A 25,952-nucleotide genomic window follows, 5' to 3' on the forward strand; every position below is an offset into this window, starting at 1 on the left:
GTAATTCTACATCCTTAATAACACATCAAACATCAGTGTAATTCTACATCCTTAATAACACATCAAACATCAGTGTAATTCTACATCCTTAATAACACATCAAACATCAGTGTAATTCTACATCCTTAATAACACATCAAACATCGGTGTAATTCTACATCCTTAACAAGAGGCCCAGAGGGCCTGTATCGCTCACCTGGATTTCATGAGATATGAAACAAGAATGATGATTAAGTATATTTGTCACTGGTATTGCTATGTCAATATATCATAGGCATTTTATATGGGTACGTAAGGATTTGATGTCAAAAAATGCATTAATCCATGAAATAAAATTAACTTTTGGCACAACCCCATAGGGATGCTACCACACAAATGTGAGTGATATCCATTGCTTAGTTTCAGAAAAGAAGTTGTTTAAACCAATTGACCCCTTTTGACCCCGCCTTCTGCACCCCAGGGGGAGTGAGGGTCAGTTCCTTCCTTTATAAAATTTTGAATCCCTACCCAAAAGGATGCTACCAGGCATATATGAGCGATATCTCTTGCTTAGTTTCAAAGAAGAAGTTGTTCATATCAATTCAGCCAAATTAACCCCTCTTGGCCCCGCCCCTCAGCCTCACCATTTGTACAATTTTGAATGCCCACCCAATAGTGATGCTACCAGGCAAATATGAGCAATATCCATTGCTTGGTTTCAGAGAAGAAGTCGCTAATATCAATATAGCCAAATTGACCACATTCGGCCCCACCCCTCAGGCCCCTGGGGGGGTCAGCTCCATCATTTGTACAATTTTTAATCCCCACCCCATAGTGATGCTACCAGGCAAATATGAGCGATATCCATCGCTTGGTTTCAGAGAAGAAGTCATTTATATTAAGAGAGCCAAATTGACCCCTTTTGGCCCCACCCCTCAGACCCCTTGGGGGTCAGCCCCACCATTTGTACAGTTTTGAATCCCCACTCCATAGGGATGCTACCAGGTAAATATGAGTGATATCCATTGCTTAGTTTCAGAGCAGAAGTCGTTTATATCAATTCTGTAAAACTGACCCCTTTTGGCCCCGCCCCTCAGACCCCAGGGGGTCAGCCCCGTCATTTGTACAATTTCGAATTCCTACCCCAAGGTGATGCTACCAGTAAAATATGAGTGATATCCATTGCTTAGTTTCAGAGCAGAAGTCGTTTATATCAATCCTGTAAAACTGACCCCTTTTGGCCCCGCCCCTCAGACCCCAGGGGGTCAGCCCCGTCATTTGTACAATTTCAAATTCCTACCCCAAGGTGATGCTACCAGTAAAATATGAGAGATATCCATTGTTTGGTTCCAGAGAAGAAGTCAATTATATGAATATAGCCCGATAGACCACATTTGGCCCCGCCCCTCACGCCCTTGGGGGATCAGTCCCATCATTTGTACAATTTTAAATCCCAACCCCATAGTGATGCTACCAGGCAAATATGAGTGACAGGCATTGCTCGGTTTCAGAGAAGAAGTCGTTTATATCAATATAGCCAAATTGACCACATTCGGCCCCACCCCTCAGGCCCCTGGGGGGTCAGCCCCATCATTTGTACAATTTTGAATCCCCACCCCATAATGATGCTACCAGGCAAATATGAGTGATAGCCATTGCTTGGTTTCAGAGAAGAAGTCGTTTATATCAATATAGCCAGATTGACCACATTTGGTCCCGTCCCTCAGGCCCCTGGGGGGTCAGCCCCATCATTTGTACAATTTTGAATCCCCATCCCATAGTGATGCTACCAGGCAAATATGAGTGATAGCCATTGCTTGGTTTCAGAGAAGAAGTCGTTTATATCAATAGCGCAAAAATGACCCCTTTTGGCCCCGCCCCAGAGGCCCCCAGGGGGTCAGCCCCATCATTTGTACAATTTTGAATCCCCACCCCATAATGATGCTACCAGGCAAATATGAGCGATAGCCATTGCTTGGTTTCAGAGAAGAAGTCGTTTATATCAATATAGCCAGATTGACCACATTTGGCCCCGCCCCTCAGGCCCCTGGGGGGTCAGCCCCATCATTTGTACAATTTTGAATCCCCACCCCATAATGATGCTACCAGGCAAATATGAGCGATAACCATTGCTTGGTTTCAGAGAAGAAGTCGTTTATATCAATATAGCCAGATTGACCACATTTGGCCCCGCCCCTCAGGCCCCTGGGGGGTCAGCCCCATCATTTATACAATTTTGAATCCCCACCCCATAGTGATACTACCAGGCAAATATGAGTGATAGCCATTGCTTGGTTTCAGAGAAAAAGTCGTTTATATCAATGTAGCCAGATTGACCACATTTGGTCCCATCCCTCAGGCCCCTGGGGGGTCAGCCCCATCATTTGTACAATTTTGAATCCCCACCCCATAGTGATGCTACCAGGCAAATATGAGTGATAGCCATTGCTTGGTTTCAGAGAAGAAGTCGTTTATATCAATAGCACAAAAATGACCCCTTTTGGCCCCGCCCCAGAGGCCCCGCCCCAGAGGCCCCCAGGGGGTCAGCCCCATCATTTGTACAATTTTGAATCCCCACCCCATAATGATGCTACCAGGCAAATATGAGCGATAGCCATTGCTTGGTTTCAGAGAAGAAGTTGTTTATATCAATATAGCCAGATTGACCACATTTGGCCCCGCCCCTCAGGCCCCTGGGGGGTCAGTCCCATCATTTGTACAATTTTGAATCCCCACCCCATAGTGATGCTTCCAGGCAAATATGAGTGATAGCCATTGCTTGGTTTCAGAGAAGAAGTCGTTTATATCAATAGCGCAAAAATGACCCCTTTTGGCCCCGCCCCAGAGGCCCCCAGGGGGTCAGCCCCATCATTTGTACAATTCTGAGTCCCCTACCCATAGGGATGCTTCTGACCAAATTTGGTCAAATTCTGATGTGTGGTAATGAAGAAGAAGTCAATTGTTGACGGACAGACGGACGACGGACGACGGACGACAGACGGACGGACGGACGACGGACGACGGACGCAACGGTATGGCATAAGCTCACCTTGGTCCTTCGGACCAGGTGAGCTAATAACACATCAAACATCGGTGTAATTCTACATCCTTAATAACACATCAAACATCAGTGTAATTCTACATCCTTAATAACACATCAAACATCATTATAATTCTACATCCTTAATAACACACCAACATCAGTGTAATTCTACATCCTGAATAACACACCAACATCAGTGTAATTCTACATCCTTAATAACACACCAACATCAGTGTAATTCTACATCCTTAATAACACACCAACATCAGTGTAATTCTACATCCTTAATAACACACCAACATCAGTGTAATTCTACATCCTGAATAACACATCAAACATCGGTGTAATTCTACATCCTTAATAACACACCAACATCAGTGTAATTCTACATCCTTAATAACACACCAACATCAGTGTAATTCTACATCCTTAATAACACATCAAACATCGGTGTAATTCTACATCCTTAATAACACACCAACATCAGTGTAATTCTACTTCCTTAATAACACATCAAAATTCACTGCAATTCTGAATCTTATAGGGAACAACCAACCAATAGAAAAAATAGATTTTTGAAACAAAGTTGAGCCAAGGATAAAATGTCTGGCAGCCACTGATTGGTCAGTATGTTATGAAGTGAGAAAATAGATATGTAGCATGATAGGTAACTATCAATAAGAAATGTTGATATCAATTTCGTAAATCTGATTGATTTTTTCCCCAAAAGTTCAAGTAATAATAATTAACAGGTAAACATTTAAGATTTTTGAGAATTTTTACTGCGAAATTCATCCATTTTCAAAATGGCTACCCTGGAGAAAATTTGAGCTGAAGGACCCAACTTTTTTTTTATGATTAGGTGTTATATCAGACCCTAAACTTTTGTTATAAACCATAATTGTCATATTGAATTCAAGAGCTTGAATGAAATACTCCAAAACGTTAACACTAAAGTCTATGGGAAAACAATTGGTTGGTTGGTCTCTTATTCATCAATAAAACAGATGACCTTGTCTACTGAATCAGGTATAACAGATAACCTTGTCTATTGACACTGATAGAACAGATGACCTTGTCTATTGACACTGATAGAACAGATGACCTTGTCCATTTACACTGATAGAACAGATGACCTTGTCTATTGACACAGATAGACAGATGACCTTGTCCATTTACACAGATAGAACAGATGACCTTGTCTATTGACACTGATAGAACAGATAACCTTGTCTATTGACACGGATAGAACAGATAACCTTGTCTATTGACACTAATAGAACAAATAACCTTGTCTATTGACACATGTGGTAAAACAGATGACCTTGTCTACTGAATCAGGTATAACAGATAACCTTGTCTATTGACACTGATAGAACAGATAACCTTGTCTATTGACACAGATAGAACAGATGACCTTGTCTATTGACACAGATAGAACAGATGACCTTGTCTATTGACACGCATAGAACAGATAACCTTGTCTATTGACACAGATAGAACAGATAACCTTGTCTATTGACACTGATAGAACAGATGACCTTGTCTATTGACATAGATAGAACAGATAACCTTGTCTATTTACACAGATATAACAGATGACCTTGTCTATTGACACATGTGGTAAAACAGATGACCTTGTCCATTGTCACAGATAAAACAGATGACCTTGTCTATTGACACATGTGGTAAAACAGATGACCTTGTCTATTGACACATGTGGTAAAACAGATGACCTTGTCTATTAACACAGATAGAACAGATAACCTTGTCTATTGACACGTGGTAAAACACAGATACGATGTACTCACCTTTGAAGGCATTTAATGAATGGCAACAGTTGTAGGCATATTTGGTCGGTGATACCAGAGGGCAGTGAGCAACGATCACATCCATCACATAATTCATCACTGTAACAGATAGATATGTAAGTATCAGATATCCCACAATCCATCACTGTAACAGATAGATATTTAAGTATCAGATATCCCACAATCCATCACTGCAACACATATATATATAAGTATCAGATATCCCACAATCCATCATTGCAACATATACTTTATAGATATATAAGTATCAGATATCCCATAATCAATCACTGCAATATATAGATATATAAGTATCAGATATCTCATAATCCATTACTGTATATAAGTATCACGTATCCCATAATCCATTACTGCAATACACTGTATAAAGATATTTAAGTATCAGGTATCCCATAATCCATTACTGCAATACACTGTATATAGATATTTAAGTATCAGGTATCCCATAATCCATCACTGTAAAATATAGATACATGTATATAAGTACATGTATCAGGTATCCCATAATCCATCACTGTAACATCTAGATATATAGAGGATATCTAACATTTTTTTTAGTAATATAAAATATATTTCATGAGTGGGGCTAATATTTTGATATTGTTCAAGAGTGTGCAGCATACACAATTGACCTGACAGGTCTTGTTGCCACAAATATGAACACATAGTCTATTTAATCAAGGGACTAGCAGCAGGCTTTGTCATGTTACATCTGCAATCCTTAAAGCATACCCATGATGCACTGTAAACTTATAATGAAATACAACAGTCTTTCTAATCTAAATTTCTAGGTGTAAAGGGCCATAACTCCAGCAAAAGAGTCAAATAAGAATTACTTGTATCCTTGGACTTCTTCATACAAAATATTTCAAATGTGTCATGTTACAATGAAATCCAACACACAGTGGAGGAAGTACATGAAGTATTTTCTTACACAAAGCTTACAAGTGTCAAGAGTCACACCTCATTGGATCAAAAACTCCTTTCACATGCACATCATATTTGCCTGTAACTTGTTCACAGGCGGTAATCAGGCGGTATTATAAAAGTGTATCGCAATAGTAAGATTAATCAAGTATGGCTAGACCTTAGCTTCTAGAATGACATACAGGATTATGTTCATGAGTGCTTAAAGCTGAATGTAAAATGGAATTTAATGAGTAAAAGTATTCTGATGCTGTGAGTCTTTAGAACAAGCATACCTGTATATGTTATATCATAACAAGTTTGATATGGAAGGCGAGTAGCATATACAATATTAATTATTCAATAAGACTAATTAATTCTAAATGACAGTGACACAAGCTTAAGATTTTCAGATAACTTGAGAAAATAAGCAAAACCTGATTTCTCAGTAACACTGGTGAATTTGGACTGACCAAAATAATCATATGAAGACCTTAAGTTAGAGTTATTACATGGCTGCCCTATAATCTACATGGCCTGGTCGTATCACGGAATGGACACCTTCTGTGGTTAATGGAAACCTGTGGTCAATGGACACCTTCTGTGGTCAATGGACACCTTCTGTGATGAATGGACACCTTCTGTGGTCAATGGACTTATTTCTTGTTAGTGTATATCATGAAATATTTCTGTGTACTTTTTTTTCTGGCTATGCAAATATTTTTATTGTACAAACGGTACAGTTACAGAGAGCTGTCTAGTATTTCAACTTGATTTATTTTTGTGTAGAAAACAGTGAATATTAAGCTCAACAACTATTCAATTTTATAGTAAGAGTATTTCTAACATTTCAGATGACCAGGGAAGAATGCACAAGATGTCGCTGTCAAGTTGATCTCCTCTAAGCTCCTCCTTTTATTCAGTAGTCTGCAAATGCTTCTCTGTGTAATCTGTTTACATCCTTTCAATTTGATCTGAAAGATAAAAACAATGCTGTAATTTAACTGTTAATATCACAGTTATACCAATATCAATAATACGATTATACCAATATCTATAACACAGTTATATCACTATCATATAACACAGTTATATCACTATCAATAACATTTATACCACTATCAAAAAAACAATTATACTGCTATTAATAACAGTTATACCAATATCAATAGCACAGTTATATCACTATCTATAACACAGTTGTACCAATATCAATAACACAGTTATACCAATATCAATAACACAGTTATACCAATATCAATAACACAGTTATACCACTATCATTTAACACAGTTATACCACTATCATTTAACACAGTTATACCAATATCAATAACACAGTTATATCACTATATATAACACAGTTACACCAATATCATATAACACAGTTATATCACTATCAATAACACAGTTATATCACTATCAATAACATTTATACCACTATCAAAAAAACAATTATACTGCTATTAATAACAGTTATACCAATATCAATAGCACAGTTATATCACTATCTATAACACAGTTGTACCAATATCTATAACACATTTATATCACTATCTATAACACAGTTATACCACTATCTATAACACAGTTATATGTATACCAATATCAATAGCACAGTTATACCACTATCTATAACACAGTTATATGTATACCAATATCAATAGCACAGTTATATCACTATCATATAACACAGTTATATCACTATCTATAACACAGTTATACCAATACCAATAACACAGTTATACCAATATCATATAACACAGTTATACCAATATCAATAACACAGTTATACCAATATCATATAACACAGTTATACCAATATCAATAACACAGTTATATCACTATCATAAAACACAGTTATACCAATATCATATAACACAGTTATATCACTATCAATAACAGTTATATCACTATATATAACACAGTTATACCAATATCAATAACACAGTTATATCACTATATATAGCACAGTTATATCACTATCATATAACACAGTTATATCACTATCATATAACACAGTTATACCAATATCTATAACACTGTTATACCACTCTATATAGCACAGTTATATCACTATCATATAACACAGTTATATCACTATCATATAACACAGTTATACCAATATCTATAACACAGTTATATCACTATCTATAACACAGCTATACGAATATCAATAACACAGTTATATCACTATCATATAATACAGTTATACCAATATCTATAACACATTTATATCACTATATATAGCACAGTTATATCAATATCATATAACAAAGTTATACCAATATCTATAACACAGTTATATCACTATCATATAACACAGTTATATCACTATATATAGCACAGTTATATCACTATCATATAACAAAGTTATACCAATATCATATAACACAGTTATACCAATATCATATAACACAGTTATATCAATATCAATAACACAGTTATACCAATATCATATAACACAGTTATACCAATATCAATAACACAGTTATACCAATATCTATAGCACAGTTATACCAATATCTATAACACAGTTATACCAATATCAATAACACAGTTATATCACTATCTATAACACAGTTATACCAATATCATATAACACAGTTATGCCAATATCTATAACACAGTTATGTCACTATATATAGCACAGTTATACCAATATCAATAACACAGTTATACCAATATCTATAACACAGTTATACCACTTTCATATAACACAGTTATATCAATATCAATAACACAGTTATACCAATATCAATAACACTGTTATACCAATATCTATAACACAGTTATACCAATATCATATAACACAGTTATGCCAATATCTATAACACAGTTATGTCACTATATATAGTACAGTTATACCAATATCAATAACACAGTTATACCAATATCTATAACACAGTTATGTCACTATATATAGCACAGTTATATCACTATATATAACACAGTTATATCACTATCATATAACACAGTTATACCAATATCTATAACACAGTTATGTCACTTTATATAGCAAAGTTATACCAATATCAATAACACAGTTATACCAATATCAATAACACAGTTATACCAATATCTATAACACAGTTATACCAATATCATATAACACAGTTATGCCAATATCTATAACACAGTTATGTCACTATATATAGCACAGTTATACCAATATCAATAACACTGTTATACCACTCTATATAGCACAGTTATATCAATATCATATAACAAAGTTATACCAATATCTATAACACAGTTATATCACTATCATATAACACAGTTATGCCAATATCTATAACACAGTTATGTCACTATCATATAACACAGTTATACCAATATATATAACACAGTTATACCAATATCTATAACACAGTTATACCAATATCAATAACACAGTTATACCAATATCTATAACACAGTTATGTCACTATATATAGCACAGTTATATCACTATCATATAACACAGTTATGCCAATATCTATAACACAGTTTTATCACTATATATAACACAGTTATACCAATATCTATAACACAGTTATGTCACTATATATAGCACAGTTATATCACTATCATATAACAGTTATACCAATATCTATAACACAGTTATGTCACTATATATAACACAGTTATACCAATATCTATAACACAGTTATGTCACTATATATAGCACAGTTATACCAATATCTATAACACAGTTATGTCACTATATATAGCACAGTTATATCACTATCATATAACACAGTTATGCCAATATCTATAACACAGTTTTATCACTATCTATAACACAGTTATACCAATATCAATAACACAGTTATACCAATATCTATAACACAGTTATACCAATATCATATAACACAGTTATGCCAATATCTATAACACAGTTATGTCACTATATATAGCACAGTTATACCAATATCAATAACACTGTTATACCACTCTATATAGCACAGTTATATCAATATCATATAACAAAGTTATACCAATATCTATAACACAGTTATATCACTATCATATAACACAGTTATGCCAATATCTATAACACAGTTATGTCACTATCATATAACACAGTAATACCAATATATATAACACAGTTATACCAATATCTATAACACAGTTATACCAATATCAATAACACAGTTATACCAATATCTATAACACAGTTATGTCACTATATATAGCACAGTTATATCACTATCATATAACACAGTTATGCCAATATCTATAACACAGTTTTATCACTATATATAACACAGTTATACCAATATCTATAACACAGTTATGTCACTATATATAGCACAGTTATATCACTATCATATAACAGTTATACCAATATCTATAACACAGTTATGTCACTATATATAACACAGTTATACCAATATCTATAACACAGTTATGTCACTATATATAGCACAGTTATATCACTATCATATAACACAGTTATGCCAATATCTATAACACAGTTTTATCACTATATATAACACAGTTATACCAATATCAATAACACAGTTATACCAATATCTATAACACAGTTATGTCACTATATATAACACAGTTATATCACTATCTATAACACAGTTATGTCACTATCATATAATACAGTTATACCAATATCTATAACACAGTTATGTCACTATCATATAATACAGTTATACCAATATCTAAAACACACAGTTATACCAATATCTATAACACAGTTATGTCACTATCATATAATACAGTTATACCAATATCTATAACACAGTTATATCACTATCATATAATACAGTTATACCAATATCTATAACACAGTTATACCAATATCTATAACACAGTTATGTCACTATCTATAACACAGTTATTTCACTATCTATAACACAGTTATATCACTATCATATAACACAGTTATACCAATATCTATAACACAGTTATATCACTATCTATAACACAGCTATACCAATATCAATAACACAGTTATATCACTATCATATAACACAGTTATACCAATATCTATAACACTGTTATACCACTCTATATAGCACAGTTATAGCAATATCAATAACACAGTTATACCAATATATATAACACAGTTATACCAATATCTATAACACAGTTGTACCAATATCTATAACACAGTTATACCAATATCTATACCACAGTTATGTCACTATATATAGCACAGTTATACCAATATCTATAACACAGTTATACCAATATCTATAACACAGTTATGTCACTATCTATAACACAGTTATATCACTATCTATAACACAGTTATATCACTATCATATAACACAGTTATACCAATATCTATAACACAGTTATATCACTATCTATAACACAGTTATACCAATATCAATAACACAGTTATACCAATATCTATAACACAGTTATACCAATATCATATAACACAGTTATGCCAATATCTATAACACAGTTATGTCACTATATATAGCACAGTTATACCAATATCAATAACACTGTTATACCACTCTATATAGCACAGTTATATCAATATCATATAACAAAGTTATACCAATATCTATAACACAGTTATATCACTATCATATAACACAGTTATGCCAATATCTATAACACAGTTATGTCACTATCATATAACACAGTTATACCAATATATATAACACAGTTATACCAATATCTATAACACAGTTATACCAATATCAATAACACAGTTATACCAATATCTATAACACAGTTATGTCACTATATATAGCACAGTTATATCACTATCATATAACACAGTTATGCCAATATCTATAACACAGTTATGTCACTATATATAGCACAGTTATATCACTATCATATAACAGTTATACCAATATCTATAACACAGTTATGTCACTATATATAACACAGTTATACCAATATCTATAACACAGTTATGTCACTATATATAGCACAGTTATATCACTATCATATAACACAGTTATGCCAATATCTATAACACAGTTTTATCACTATATATAACACAGTTATACCAATATCTATAACACAGTTATACCAATATCTATAACACAGTTATGTCACTATATATAACACAGTTATATCACTATCTATAACACAGTTATGTCACTATCATATAATACAGTTATACCAATATCTATAACAGTTATATCACTATATATAACACAGTTATACCAATATCTATAACACAGTTATGTCACTATCATATAATACAGTTATACCAATATCTATAACACAGTTATACCAATATCTATAACACAGTTATGTCACTATCATATAATACAGTTATACCAATATCTATAACACAGTTATATCACTATCATATAATACAGTTATACCAATATCTATAACACAGTTATGTCACTATCTATAACACAGTTATATCACTATCTATAACACAGTTATATCACTATCATATAACACAGTTATACCAATATCTATAACACAGTTATATCACTATCTATAACACAGTTATACCAATATCAATAACACAGTTATACCAATATCTATAACACAGTTATACCAATATCATATAACACAGTTATGCCAATATCTATAACACAGTTATGTCACTATATATAGCACAGTTATACCAATATCAATAACACTGTTATACCACTCTATATAGCACAGTTATATCAATATCATATAACAAAGTTATACCAATATCTATAACACAGTTATATCACTATCATATAACACAGTTATGCCAATATCTATAACACAGTTATGTCACTATCATATAACACAGTTATACCAATATATATAACACAGTTATACCAATATCTATAACACAGTTATACCAATATCAATAACACAGTTATACCAATATCTATAACACAGTTATGTCACTATATATAGCACAGTTATATCACTATCATATAACACAGTTATGCCAATATCTATAACACAGTTTTATCACTATATATAACACAGTTATACCAATATCTATAACACAGTTATGTCACTATATATAGCACAGTTATATCACTATCATATAACAGTTATACCAATATCTATAACACAGTTATGTCACTATATATAACACAGTTATACCAATATCTATAACACAGTTATGTCACTATATATAGCACAGTTATATCACTATCATATAACACAGTTATGCCAATATCTATAACACAGTTTTATCACTATATATAACACAGTTATACCAATATCAATAACACAGTTATACCAATATCTATAACACAGTTATGTCACTATATATAACACAGTTATATCACTATCTATAACACAGTTATGTCACTATCATATAATACAGTTATACCAATATCTATAACACAGTTATGTCACTATCATATAATACAGTTATACCAATATCTAAAACACACAGTTATACCAATATCTATAACACAGTTATGTCACTATCATATAATACAGTTATACCAATATCTATAACACAGTTATATCACTATCATATAATACAGTTATACCAATATCTATAACACAGTTATACCAATATCTATAACACAGTTATGTCACTATCTATAACACAGTTATTTCACTATCTATAACACAGTTATATCACTATCATATAACACAGTTATACCAATATCTATAACACAGTTATATCACTATCTATAACACAGCTATACCAATATCAATAACACAGTTATATCACTATCATATAACACAGTTATACCAATATCTATAACACTGTTATACCACTCTATATAGCACAGTTATAGCAATATCAATAACACAGTTATACCAATATATATAACACAGTTATACCAATATCTATAACACAGTTGTACCAATATCTATAACACAGTTATACCAATATCTATACCACAGTTATGTCACTATATATAGCACAGTTATACCAATATCTATAACACAGTTATACCAATATCTATAACACAGTTATGTCACTATCTATAACACAGTTATATCACTATCTATAACACAGTTATATCACTATCATATAACACAGTTATACCAATATCTATAACACAGTTATATCACTATCTATAACACAGTTATACCAATATCAATAACACAGTTATACCAATATCTATAACACAGTTATACCAATATCATATAACACAGTTATGCCAATATCTATAACACAGTTATGTCACTATATATAGCACAGTTATACCAATATCAATAACACTGTTATACCACTCTATATAGCACAGTTATATCAATATCATATAACACAGTTATACCAATATCTATAACACAGTTATATCACTATCATATAACACAGTTATGCCAATATCTATAACACAGTTATGTCACTATCATATAACACAGTTACACCAATATATATAACACAGTTATACCAATATCTATAACACAGTTATACCAATATCAATAACACAGTTATACCAATATCTATAACACAGTTATGTCACTATATATAGCACAGTTATATCACTATCATATAACACAGTTATGCCAATATCTATAACACAGTTTTATCACTATATATAACACAGTTATACCAATATCTATAACACAGTTATGTCACTATATATAGCACAGTTATATCACTATCATATAACAGTTATACCAATATCTATAACACAGTTATGTCACTATATATAACACAGTTATACCAATATCTATAACACAGTTATGTCACTATATATAGCACAGTTATATCACTATCATATAACACAGTTATGCCAATATCTATAACACAGTTTTATCACTATATATAACACAGTTATACCAATATCAATAACACAGTTATACCAATATCTATAACACAGTTATGTCACTATATATAACACAGTTATATCACTATCTATAACACAGTTATGTCACTATCATATAATACAGTTATACCAATATCTATAACACAGTTATGTCACTATCATATAATACAGTTATACCAATATCTATAACACAGTTATACCAATATCTATAACACAGTTATGTCACTATCATATAATACAGTTATACCAATATCTATAACACAGTTATATCACTATCATATAATACAGTTATACCAATATCTATAACACAGTTATACCAATATCTATAACACAGTTATGTCACTATCTATAACACAGTTATATCACTATCTATAACACAGTTATATCACTATCATATAACACAGTTATACCAATATCTATAACACAGTTATATCACTATCTATAACACAGCTATACCAATATCAATAACACAGTTATATCACTATCATATAACACAGTTATACCAATATCTATAACACTGTTATACCACTCTATATAGCACAGTTATAGCAATATCAATAACACAGTTATATCAATATATATAACACAGTTATACCAATATCTATAACACAGTTGTACCAATATCTATAACACAGTTATACCAATATCTATACCACAGTTATGTCACTATATATAGCACAGTTATACCAATATCAATAACACTGTTATACCACTCAAAATAGCACAGTTATATTAATATCATATAACAAAGTTATACCAATATCTATAACACAGTTATGTCACTATATATAGCACAGTTATATCAATATCAATAACACAGTTATACCAATATCATATAACACAGTTATACCACTTTCATATAACACAGTTATATCAATATCAATAACACAGTTATACCAATATCATATAACACAGCTATACCAATATCAATAACACAGTTATATCAATATCATATAACAAAGTTATACCAATATCTATAACACAGTTGTATCACTATATATAGCACAGTTATACCAATATCAATAACACAGTTATATCATATATATAACACAGTTATATCACTATATATAACACAGTTATATCACTATATATAACACAGTTATATCACTATATATAACACAGTTTTATCACTATCTATAACACAGTTATACCAATATCTATAACACAGTTATATCACTATCATATAACACAGTTATATCACTATATATAGCACAGTTATATCAATATCATATAACAAAGTTATATCAATATCATATAACAAAGTTATACCAATATCTATAACACAGTTATACCACTCTATATAGCACAGTTATACCAATATCAATAACACAGTTATACCAATATCAATAACACAGTTATACCAATATCAATAACACAGTTATACCAATATCATATAACAAAGTTATACCAATATCTATAACACAGTTATACCACTCTATATAACACAGTTATACCAATATCAATAACACAGTTATACCAATATCTACAACACAGTTATACCAATATCAATAACACAGTTATATCACTATCTATAACACAGTTGTACCAATATCTATAACACAGTTATACCAATATCTATAACACAGTTATACCACTCTATATAACACAGTTATACCAATATCAATAACACAGTTATACCAATATCTATAACACAGTTATACCAATATCTATAACACAGTTATACCAATATCAATAACACAGTTATACCAATATCTATAGCACAGTTATACCACTCTATATAACACAGTTATACCAATATCAATAACACAGTTATACCAATATCAATAACACAGTTATACCAATATCAATAACACAGTTATATCACTATCTATAACACAGTTGTACCAATATCATATAACACAGTTATGCCAATATCTATAACACAGTTATACCAATATCATATAACACAGTTATACCAATATCATATAACACAGTTATACCAATACCTATAACACAGTTATGTCACTATATATAGCACAGTTATATCACTATATATAACACAGTTGTACCAATATCATATAACACAGTTATACCAATATCTACAACACAGTTATATCAATATCAATAACACAGTTATAACACTTTCATATAACACAGTTATATCAATATCAATAACACAGTTATACCAATATAATCTAATTTTGCTTGTAACAAGCATTTTCATGGGCTCAAAAAAAGTGACGTCAGCGGAGTAATCATTGTTCACAGGATTTTGTATTTATCTATGTGTTTTTAAATATCTGGAGCAAAATAAACATGTTAAACTTAATGAAAATGTTTCTTATCGTTGTTAATTAAGTTATAAGGGTTAACTGTAATATTTTACGTTATTGAGCAATAACACAAAAAACTGGGGTGTACTCTGAATAAACCACGAACTCTTAAATCAATAACAGTTATATCACTATATATAACACAGTTATATCACTATATATAACACAGTTATACCACTATCATATAACAGTTATACCAATATCAATAACACAGTTATATCACTATATATAACACAGTTATATCACTATATATAACACAGTTATATCACTATCTATAAACACAGTTATATGCAGATATCTAGGTTATATAAACAAACCAGTTGACATTACAATAATTTATCACAGATAATTCAGAGCTGTGAACTTTTCTTATAGTATTACTCTTTTTTTCAGGATGGCCATGCGCAAGAAATCTTACTGTGGGATAAAACCAGAGTACCCAGGGAATGTAGTATGTGGCAGGCAGGGAACCCCATTCCTTTTCACATGTGATCAGGGAACTGAATCCTGGTCATCTAGGTGAAAGGGAAGCAGTGTTACCAACACTCCACCCAATAAATGCCAGCAACTATCGCTCCACCCAATAAATTCCAGCTACCACCGCTCCACCCAATAAATGCCAGCTACTATCGCTCCACCCAAAAAATTCCAGCTACCTCCACTCAACCCAATAAATGACAGTTGGTGTGACAATCATTGATAACAGATCCAGGGGATGTAAAACACCAGTTGTGTGTACATGTAGACCATATCAACTATAAGGACGTATAATGAGGTGGAACACCAGTTGTGTGTACATGTACACCATATCAACTATAATGATGTATAGAGAGGTGGAACACCAGTTGTGTGTACATGTACACCATATCAACTATAATGACGTATAATGAGGTGGAACACCAGTTGTGTGTACATGTAGACCATATCAACTATAATGACCTATAGAGAGGTGGAACACCAGTTGTGTGTACATGTACACCATATCAACTATAATGACGTATAATGAGGTGGAACACCAGCTGTGTGTACATGTACACCATATCAACTATAATGACCTATAGAGAGGTGGAACACCAGTTGTGTGTACATGTACACCATATCAACTACAATGACCTATAGAGAGGTGGAACACCAGTTGTGTGTACATGTACACCATATCGACTATAATGACGTATAGAGAGGTGGAACACCAGTTGTGTGTACATGTACACCATATCAACTATAATGACCTATAGAGAGGTGGAACACCAGTTGTGTGTACATGTACACCATATCAACTATAATGACCTATAATGAGGTGGAACACCAGTTGTGTGTACATGTACACCATATCAACTATAATGACCTATAGAGAGGTGGAACACCAGTTGTGTGTACATGTACACCATATCAACTATAATGACCTATAGAGAGGTGGAACACCAGTTGTGTGTACATGTACACCATATCAACTATAATGACGTATAGAGAGGTGGAACACCAGTTGTGTGTACATGTAGACCATATCAACTATAATGACCTATAATGAGGTGGAACACCAGTTGTGTGTACATGTACACCATATCAACTATAATGACGTATAATGAGGTGGAACACCAGTTGTGTGTACATGTACACCATATCAACTATAATGACCTATAGAGAGGTGGAACACCAGTTGTGTGTACATGTACACCATATCAACTATAATGACGTATAATGAGGTGGAACACCAGTTGTGTGTACATGTACACCATATCAACTATAATGACGTATAGAGAGGTGGAACACCAGTTGTGTGTACATGTAGACCATATCAACTATAATGACCTATAATGAGGTGGAACACCAGTTGTGTGTACATGTACACCATATCAACTATAATGACGTATAATGAGGTGGAACACCAGTTGTGTGTACATGTAGACCATATCAACTATAATGACCTATAGAGAGGTGGAACACCAGTTGTGTGTACATGTACACCATATCAACTATAATGACGTATAATGAGGTGGAACACCAGTTGTGTGTACATGTACACCATATCAACTATAATGACGTATAGAGAGGTGGAACACCAGCTGTGTGTACATGTACACCATATCAACTATAATGACCTATAGAGAGGTGGAACACCAGTTGTGTGTACATGTAGACCATATCAACTATAATGACGTATAATGAGGTGGAACACCAGTTGTGTGTACATGTACACCATATCAACTATAATGACGTAAACTGTGGTAGATATATCCTACAATGTCTATATCCTTTAGCCCTTTCTTGTGGCTTTGTCATCTTCATCAATTTCATCTTCATATTAACAGCTGTACAATATAAACGTTCATACAGTTAATAGAGTAACAGTTAAACTTCTGCTACTAGGTTTACTGATAATTTTACTAGCGTACTTACAGAATTCAAAACCAATGATTCAGTTTCTGATAGCCAGCGTATTCCCTCATCGGTGATGTTACGACAGCCTGGCATAAAATGGAGGATAGAATATTACAATATAATGTAACAAGTCCTATGGCATGACAAAGACAGTCATTTAGGGGTTGTTTTCATTTTGTTTAACCATAAGAACAAAATGGAAACCTTCTAGCTAGACATTATGATCTTAAATATGCCGTTAATGTAAAAGATTTTAACATTGTTGAACCCTGCGACCTCAAGACAGTTATTTGGGTCGTTTTTTTTTTATTTTGTTTAACCATAAGAAAAAATGGGAACCTTCTAGCTAGACACAGGGCTCAAAGTGGATATTTTTAACCAGGTGGCCTATTTGGCTACCAAGTCATAAAATCTAGACGCCAGTTAGAAAAGTTAGTCCCCAAAGTACCCAAGATGTCTTAACTTTAAAAAAATCTTTTAATTCTTTAGTTCAGTCTAATATCTCTCTGTAATCTTTTCCAATAGTGAACATCATTTTAGCATTGGCTGCAACCTTTGAAAGATTAACCAAATTTCAAATTTACACAATATTTTAGTGGCCTTGCTCCTTATAGGTCAATAACTGATCGCAAATGGTAAATTTAAGGCACCATGGCCACTAAAATAGGCACCACTTTGAGCCCTGTAGACATCATGATCTTAAGTATGCTGTATAATGCAAAAGCCTTTAACAGTGTTGAAACTTGTGACCTTGATCATGTAGGTCAAGGTCTTTTTTTTCTTAAATTTTTCAGGGTTATTCAAGAAAGCTAAAAACACAACTACATTTTTGTGTAATGCGTGTTTTGGTCAAAAGAATAAGACAACACAGAAAATAAAACTATAGCTCGGATCACCCACTAATACACCTGGACCATTACCACCTTCTTCCCCTTCTTCAATGTTAATATACTGACCACAAACATCTATAACTTCCAGGGAGCTTAGTGACAGTTTCTTTTCATTAAGTTTCAACACCAGGAAGAATATATCTGTTATCTGGTCCACATTAGAAAAGTTCAGATATACCACTGCTGACAGCTTTGCCTCCTCTAATTGTTTCTGAAAAAGGGATACATATTCATTACACAAAGAACAAAAATATTATCACAAATACACCACATCTTCACCTAAAGGTCAAAGAAGTGGCATTAAAACAAATATCATAAATGACTTTATTATGACATGTAGGTTAAAGAGACTTCATGTGGATCATGTGATGTTCTGTTCAGACACTTACTAGGATTGGTAACACGTCCAGGCAATCCTTGTCCATCAAATCTGTCTTGTCCAAACGCACTGAAACAGGAGCTCTGATAAGTTACTAGATATAATACCAGAGGTATTACCACGTGATTCTGGTATACATGTGTACAGATATATACAGTACAACTTCTCAAAGCAGCCCCTGTCTAATGCAGATCCCTGCCTATTCATGCTTTATTGTTTGGTCAGACATTTTCAAATTATAGCAGTTAAAACCTGTACAATCCAGAACCTGTCTATTCTGAAAACCAGCATTGTTTAACTGACCGTGGTATAAGTTTGCAACTAAAATTAACCTGAAGTCAAACCAGCCATCATGTTTTCTCAAAAAGCAATAATGTAAACAAACACTTCAAAGACCTTCACAATTACCACATATTCAAGGCCACAGCTGTGCCGCTGCTGATTGAAGTTCCAATGGTTGTGATTTACCTGTTATTTTAATTAGCATCTCAAGGTTGCTGATGACTATACACCACAGCAAAAGAATTATCGTCACATATTGTGAATACTTTTAAAATGTGCTCTTTGAAAATAAAGTACATGCATATCTAGTTGATATAGAATGCCCAGATGTTGATACTGAGGAGGACCCACCTGACCCAGAACAAGTGACCAGTAATAAATGTTACGTGTGATATTGAGGAAGTAATAGAAACTGAGGAGAATTATTGAAAAATGGTGACAGAAAATATCATACATGAAAAATCTGCTTCTAGCACACAGAAAACAATGACAGACTTTTATTGGCAAAGGTTGACTATTTTTTCTTATTATTCTCTAGTAAATAAAACATCCAGATTGTGAAACAGTCTAAATTTTTTATCATGTATTTATTAATTGAATCTCTGAAATATACATTTTCTTTGTTCTAGATTTTAGTAAAAACCTCTTTCAGATGTTGACTATTATTGATCTCTATAAACTGGGGTTGGTCCTGGTAACATCCGGTTTAGACAGGTTATACTGTATATTATATTTACAAATACTTACGACTTTTTTTCATATCAACATGGTATAGTCTTTCTCTCATATTCAGCAACATCTGATTATTGATTGTTTCAATGGACGGTGGCATTTTTTTGTCAGACAAAACCTCAGATGAAGGCACAAGGGGAGGAGGAGGAGGAGGAGGGCAGGGGAGGGGCAGGGGGAGGGTGGGAAGACACATCACCATCTGAAACAAACAAATCATATATATAATACACTTGAGTCTTTCTCCCATTCATCATTAATTATTTAAAATTACTTAGAAAAGTAAACTGTCAAACAAATAATTTACTAATTACCAAGAAAAGTAAATTGTCAAAAAATGCTTCATCAATTACAAAATGTACTATATAAAGGTGAGCTGTCAAACAAATGTCGTTTCACCAAGGAATAATTCAAACTTTCTTAATGTTATTGTTACCTTACCAGTTTTGATATTTACTGTATCCATACCTGTCACCTGGCTTTAATTGTTTAATTTTGTACCCATACCTGTTTTATTAGTCTGTTCTGTGTCTTTTGGATGACTTTGACGAGCAGTCTGTTTTGTTCTCGCCATCCTGATATTTCTGTAAGAGAAGACATTTTAACAGTAAGTCAATATTCATATTGATCTTAATTCAGTTAATTGATCTAAACCATGTCCTTTCTATACAGAAAATTATGTATGCATTTTGTGGTAAGTCCTTGTTATCACCCGGGCCACTTCCCATTAACCTTGCTATGGTGGAGTGTCAGACTAACACACCACAGGCACCAGTGGCCACTTCCTATTAACCTAGCTATGGTAGAGTGTCAGACTAACACACCACAGGCCCCAGTGGCCACTTCCCATTAACCTAGCTATAGTGGCATGTCAGACTAACACTCCACAGGCCCCAGTGGCCACTTCCCATTAACCTAGCTATGGTGGAGTGTCAGACTAACACACCACAGGCCCCAGTGGCCACTTCCCATTAACCTAGCTATAGTGGAGTGTCAGACTAACACACCACAGGTCCCAGTGGCCACTTCCTATTAACCTAGCTATAGTGGAGTGTCAGACTAACACACCACAGGCCCCAGTGGCCACTTCCTATTAACCTAGCTATAGTGGAGTGTCAGACTAACACACCACAGGCCCCAGTGGCCACTTCCTATTAACCTAGCTATGGTGGAGTGTCAGACTAACACACCACAGGTCCCAGTGGCCACTTCCTATTAACCTAGCTATGGTGGAGTGTCAGACTAACACACCACAGGCCCCAGTGGCCACTTCCTATTAACCTAGCTATAGTGGAGTGTCAGACTAACACACCACAGGCCCCAGTGGCCACTTCCTATTAACCTAGCTATAGTGGAGTGTCAGACTAACACTCCACAGGCCCAAGTGGCCACTTCCCATTAACCTAGCTATGGTGGAGTGTCAGACTAACACACCACAGGTCCCAGTGGCCACTTCCTATTAACCTAGCTATAGTGGAGTGTCAGACTAACACACCACAGGCCCCAGTGGCCACTTCCTATTAACCTAGCTATAGTGGCATGTCAGACTAACAAGAGAGGTCCCAAGCTCTATACCTAGCAGAGACAAGACAAGAAACCTTAGTAGGAAATAAAGACTGATGATGTATATCTACAGTATATTTGATCATTCTAGTATTAATATCCTGGATTTTATGAGTATTTGTCGACAGGCTTTGGATGACTGTATGTGTTGGGGGAAGAGATGTGTTCTGATATATGGGGGAAATCTGTTATTACTAATTTGCATGATTTTGTGATTTGAATAATAGCAAGATACAAATAACAGCGCAGAAATAAAACTGTCTTTTTCATATATTCATTCTAGCAGGTTAATTTCACATATAAGTCTTCAAGGTTCGACAAATAACAAAAATAAAAAAATATTTGATAATAAATGTTAAAAATTATAATGTTAACTTTCGGAGTTTTATGTTATAGGACTTTTATTAGACAGGAGTGTTCTCCCATGAGAAAGGGGATCACAATTTAAAGTACCTCATGGGTTGTTATATTTTCACACATACATTGTATATTAGGAAAGAGTAATGAAATATATTATAATCTCAACTATCTCCTTCAAAACGTCTCAAACTTATGAATATAATCTATAATAATTGACGAATATAGCCAAAATAATAGAAGGCCTTTAAGATAATCTCATATATAAAACAAAATAGTATTGTGTGATGGAGAGATTGAATACTGATCGAATATTAATTTGTTTGAATATAGGCATAAATCAAACTTGAATTGATCTAAGTCGATGTATATTTATACGAATTGGCCTATATTTGCTTCTTTTCCAATATACGCCTTTACATTTGAGAAGACCTAGTTAAACTGTTGAATGCACGGAATAATCCTACTTTCATTTCACCTCACAATACGTCAATAGCCGCTGTGATGGCTAGCCTGTAACAAAATAAATACTTCATTAATCATGAACTTGTTAATCACAATGTGTGTTGTTTAGTGGGTATATAAAAGTGAAAAATCGGTCTCCTGGTTATGCCTGGAGAAACTGCTGATGAGAGAAGGAAAACTTACCTGTCAACTGCACGCTGCTGACATCGTAGTTAAGACGCCATATTGTAAATAGTACTAGTGACAGGTGCGAGTTAATTCCCTTTCTACCTAATACGGACCGGTAAGTAGTTAACCGGTGATAATTGCCTTTTGACAAAAAACGTCCCTGAATAATACAGTATCCCAAGATATACAAAATTAGCACATGTTATCATCATCTCATGCTGCAACTTTATGCTAGTTGTATATAATGGGCATATTCAGTGAAAAGGCGGCAAAAATATAATACAATGTGCTAACTATAATATAATGTGTATCCATGCTAATAAAAATAGGGTAGGTAGTTTTTTTGTTTGTTTTTTTTTGTTTTAATCTTGATTTAAATATTCCTTCCTTGAAAATGTAAACAAAAAAAAAAAACAAAAAAACACTTCAGGGTAGGCACAAAAAGGGCTAGCGAAAACACCCTTTCCTTCTTTTTTTATTTTATTTTTGTAGACCTGATATTGTTGTAGTGTGCTTAAGTCTATTTACTCAATACATATTTAACATACATATGGTGTTACCTTGTATTATGTCATTTGCATCTCGATCTATAATAATTTGTTTGTTGTTTTAGATGTAAGAACAATGAAGTTGGTCAAAACATCATCAATTAATTCATATATAGAGGTAGAGACATATATAGACTATATATATGTCTCTGATTGAGGATATTGAATGGTTTCCCGTTTAATATAACATATATTTAACATCGAAATATCGAAATATTCTGTCATACGCGTAAAATATATGTTATATTTAACGGGTAACCATTCAATTTTCTTTTAATTGCATTTCATAAACTTCAAAACAAAATTAAAAACATCGAAAAATTAATAGTGTCAAAAAGTGCGGAAATCAGTAATGACGTCATCTCTTTGTGACGTTATTCCACGTCAACAGTGAAAATATAAGGTTTTCCGTTTTTGACCAATCAGAACATTAGCTAACGTCAAGTGAGTATTTTGTCAAAAACTAGTCTGAAAATTTCATAAATACAGCAAAATAACCAATTTATCCATCTCCGCTTCGATTGGAAAAATTGGCAAGTTTCAACGAGGTGAATAAACGGAATACTTATATTTTCACTGCAAAATCTTATATTTTCACTGCTCATCGCTGCAGTGAAAATATAAGTTTGATTAGTTTGATAAATTTCTATATTTCACTGGCAAAAATGCAATAAAACATATTAATATTGTCTTTCTTCGATCTATGTTCAAATGCCGAAAATAGTTGCATTTTGGTAAACGAACTTTATACAACATGTACATAGTATTTGGCTTAAAAAATACAGCTCCACAGAATTTGAATTGTTTTACCTATATATACATTTATATGTATGTCTATGGTAGATCTACACATTATTTTCACGGACTAAAATATTGCCTTGATTTATCTAGGATCGAGGTTGCACCCGTCACAGTGTTTGTCATTCTCATAAATAGCTCGTAATTAAGGTGATGCAGATATTTTATTCAAAACTTCTCTAATATCAAATACATCTTGGTCAAATTCACGATTCTGGCTCTGTGTGTAGTTCTATAGTCAGCAACGCTGGCTGTGGCATAGGACCCTATATCCGGCATTTTCTACAAACATATTCTATTGTTAAAAATGCATATTGCCGACAGGGTACACTGTTTCTCACAAAAATGCATAAAATGGCACACAGTATAGAAATAAGTCTAATATAGAAATTTCGTCTTTTGGAGTGTGATACAATGGTAGAGGTGTAGCATATTAAAACCAAGTTAAATTTCATCTGTATTGTAGTGCTTATAGACAATGAGCTGAAAATGTGTAAGCTTATGACTTACAGATAAAAAAATCAAATTTTAAATAGCAACTTTTAATGGGGTAAATATATATATATATATCGACTTTTGAACTTTTAGAAAACGTTCGTGTCCATTTGGTTTGTTTTATTTTTCAATCGTTTTAGGGATCTTATATTAACTTGTATAACGTGGGTTTTTAATAAAGAATTAACATACCGAGTTTTCAATCTAGAAAATGTC

At 33.1% G+C, this 25,952-nt stretch overlaps 1 protein-coding gene across 1 annotated transcript in view; it reads right to left on the reverse strand.

Moving 5' to 3' along the window:
• The window catches only part of LOC117323870, a 69,832-nt gene extending 48,364 nt beyond the window's left edge, over nt 1-21,468 (reverse strand). Inside the window, exons 1-6 of the mRNA XM_033879374.1 lie at nt 21,361-21,468; nt 20,342-20,400; nt 20,019-20,163; nt 19,081-19,148; nt 6,608-6,734; nt 4,834-4,932 (exon numbers count right to left, since the gene is read on the reverse strand). Coding sequence (XP_033735265.1) covers nt 4,834-4,932; nt 6,608-6,734; nt 19,081-19,148; nt 20,019-20,163; nt 20,342-20,400; nt 21,361-21,445 — 583 coding nt within the window. The 5' untranslated portion in view covers nt 21,446-21,468. The remainder of the gene's footprint in view (nt 1-4,833; nt 4,933-6,607; nt 6,735-19,080; nt 19,149-20,018; nt 20,164-20,341; nt 20,401-21,360) is intronic.
• Between the last annotated feature and the right edge of the window lie 4,484 nt (nt 21,469-25,952).

Source organism: Pecten maximus, chromosome 3, assembly GCF_902652985.1.
Source record: "Pecten maximus chromosome 3, xPecMax1.1, whole genome shotgun sequence".
Classification (NCBI taxonomy): Eukaryota; Metazoa; Mollusca; class Bivalvia; order Pectinida; family Pectinidae; genus Pecten; species Pecten maximus.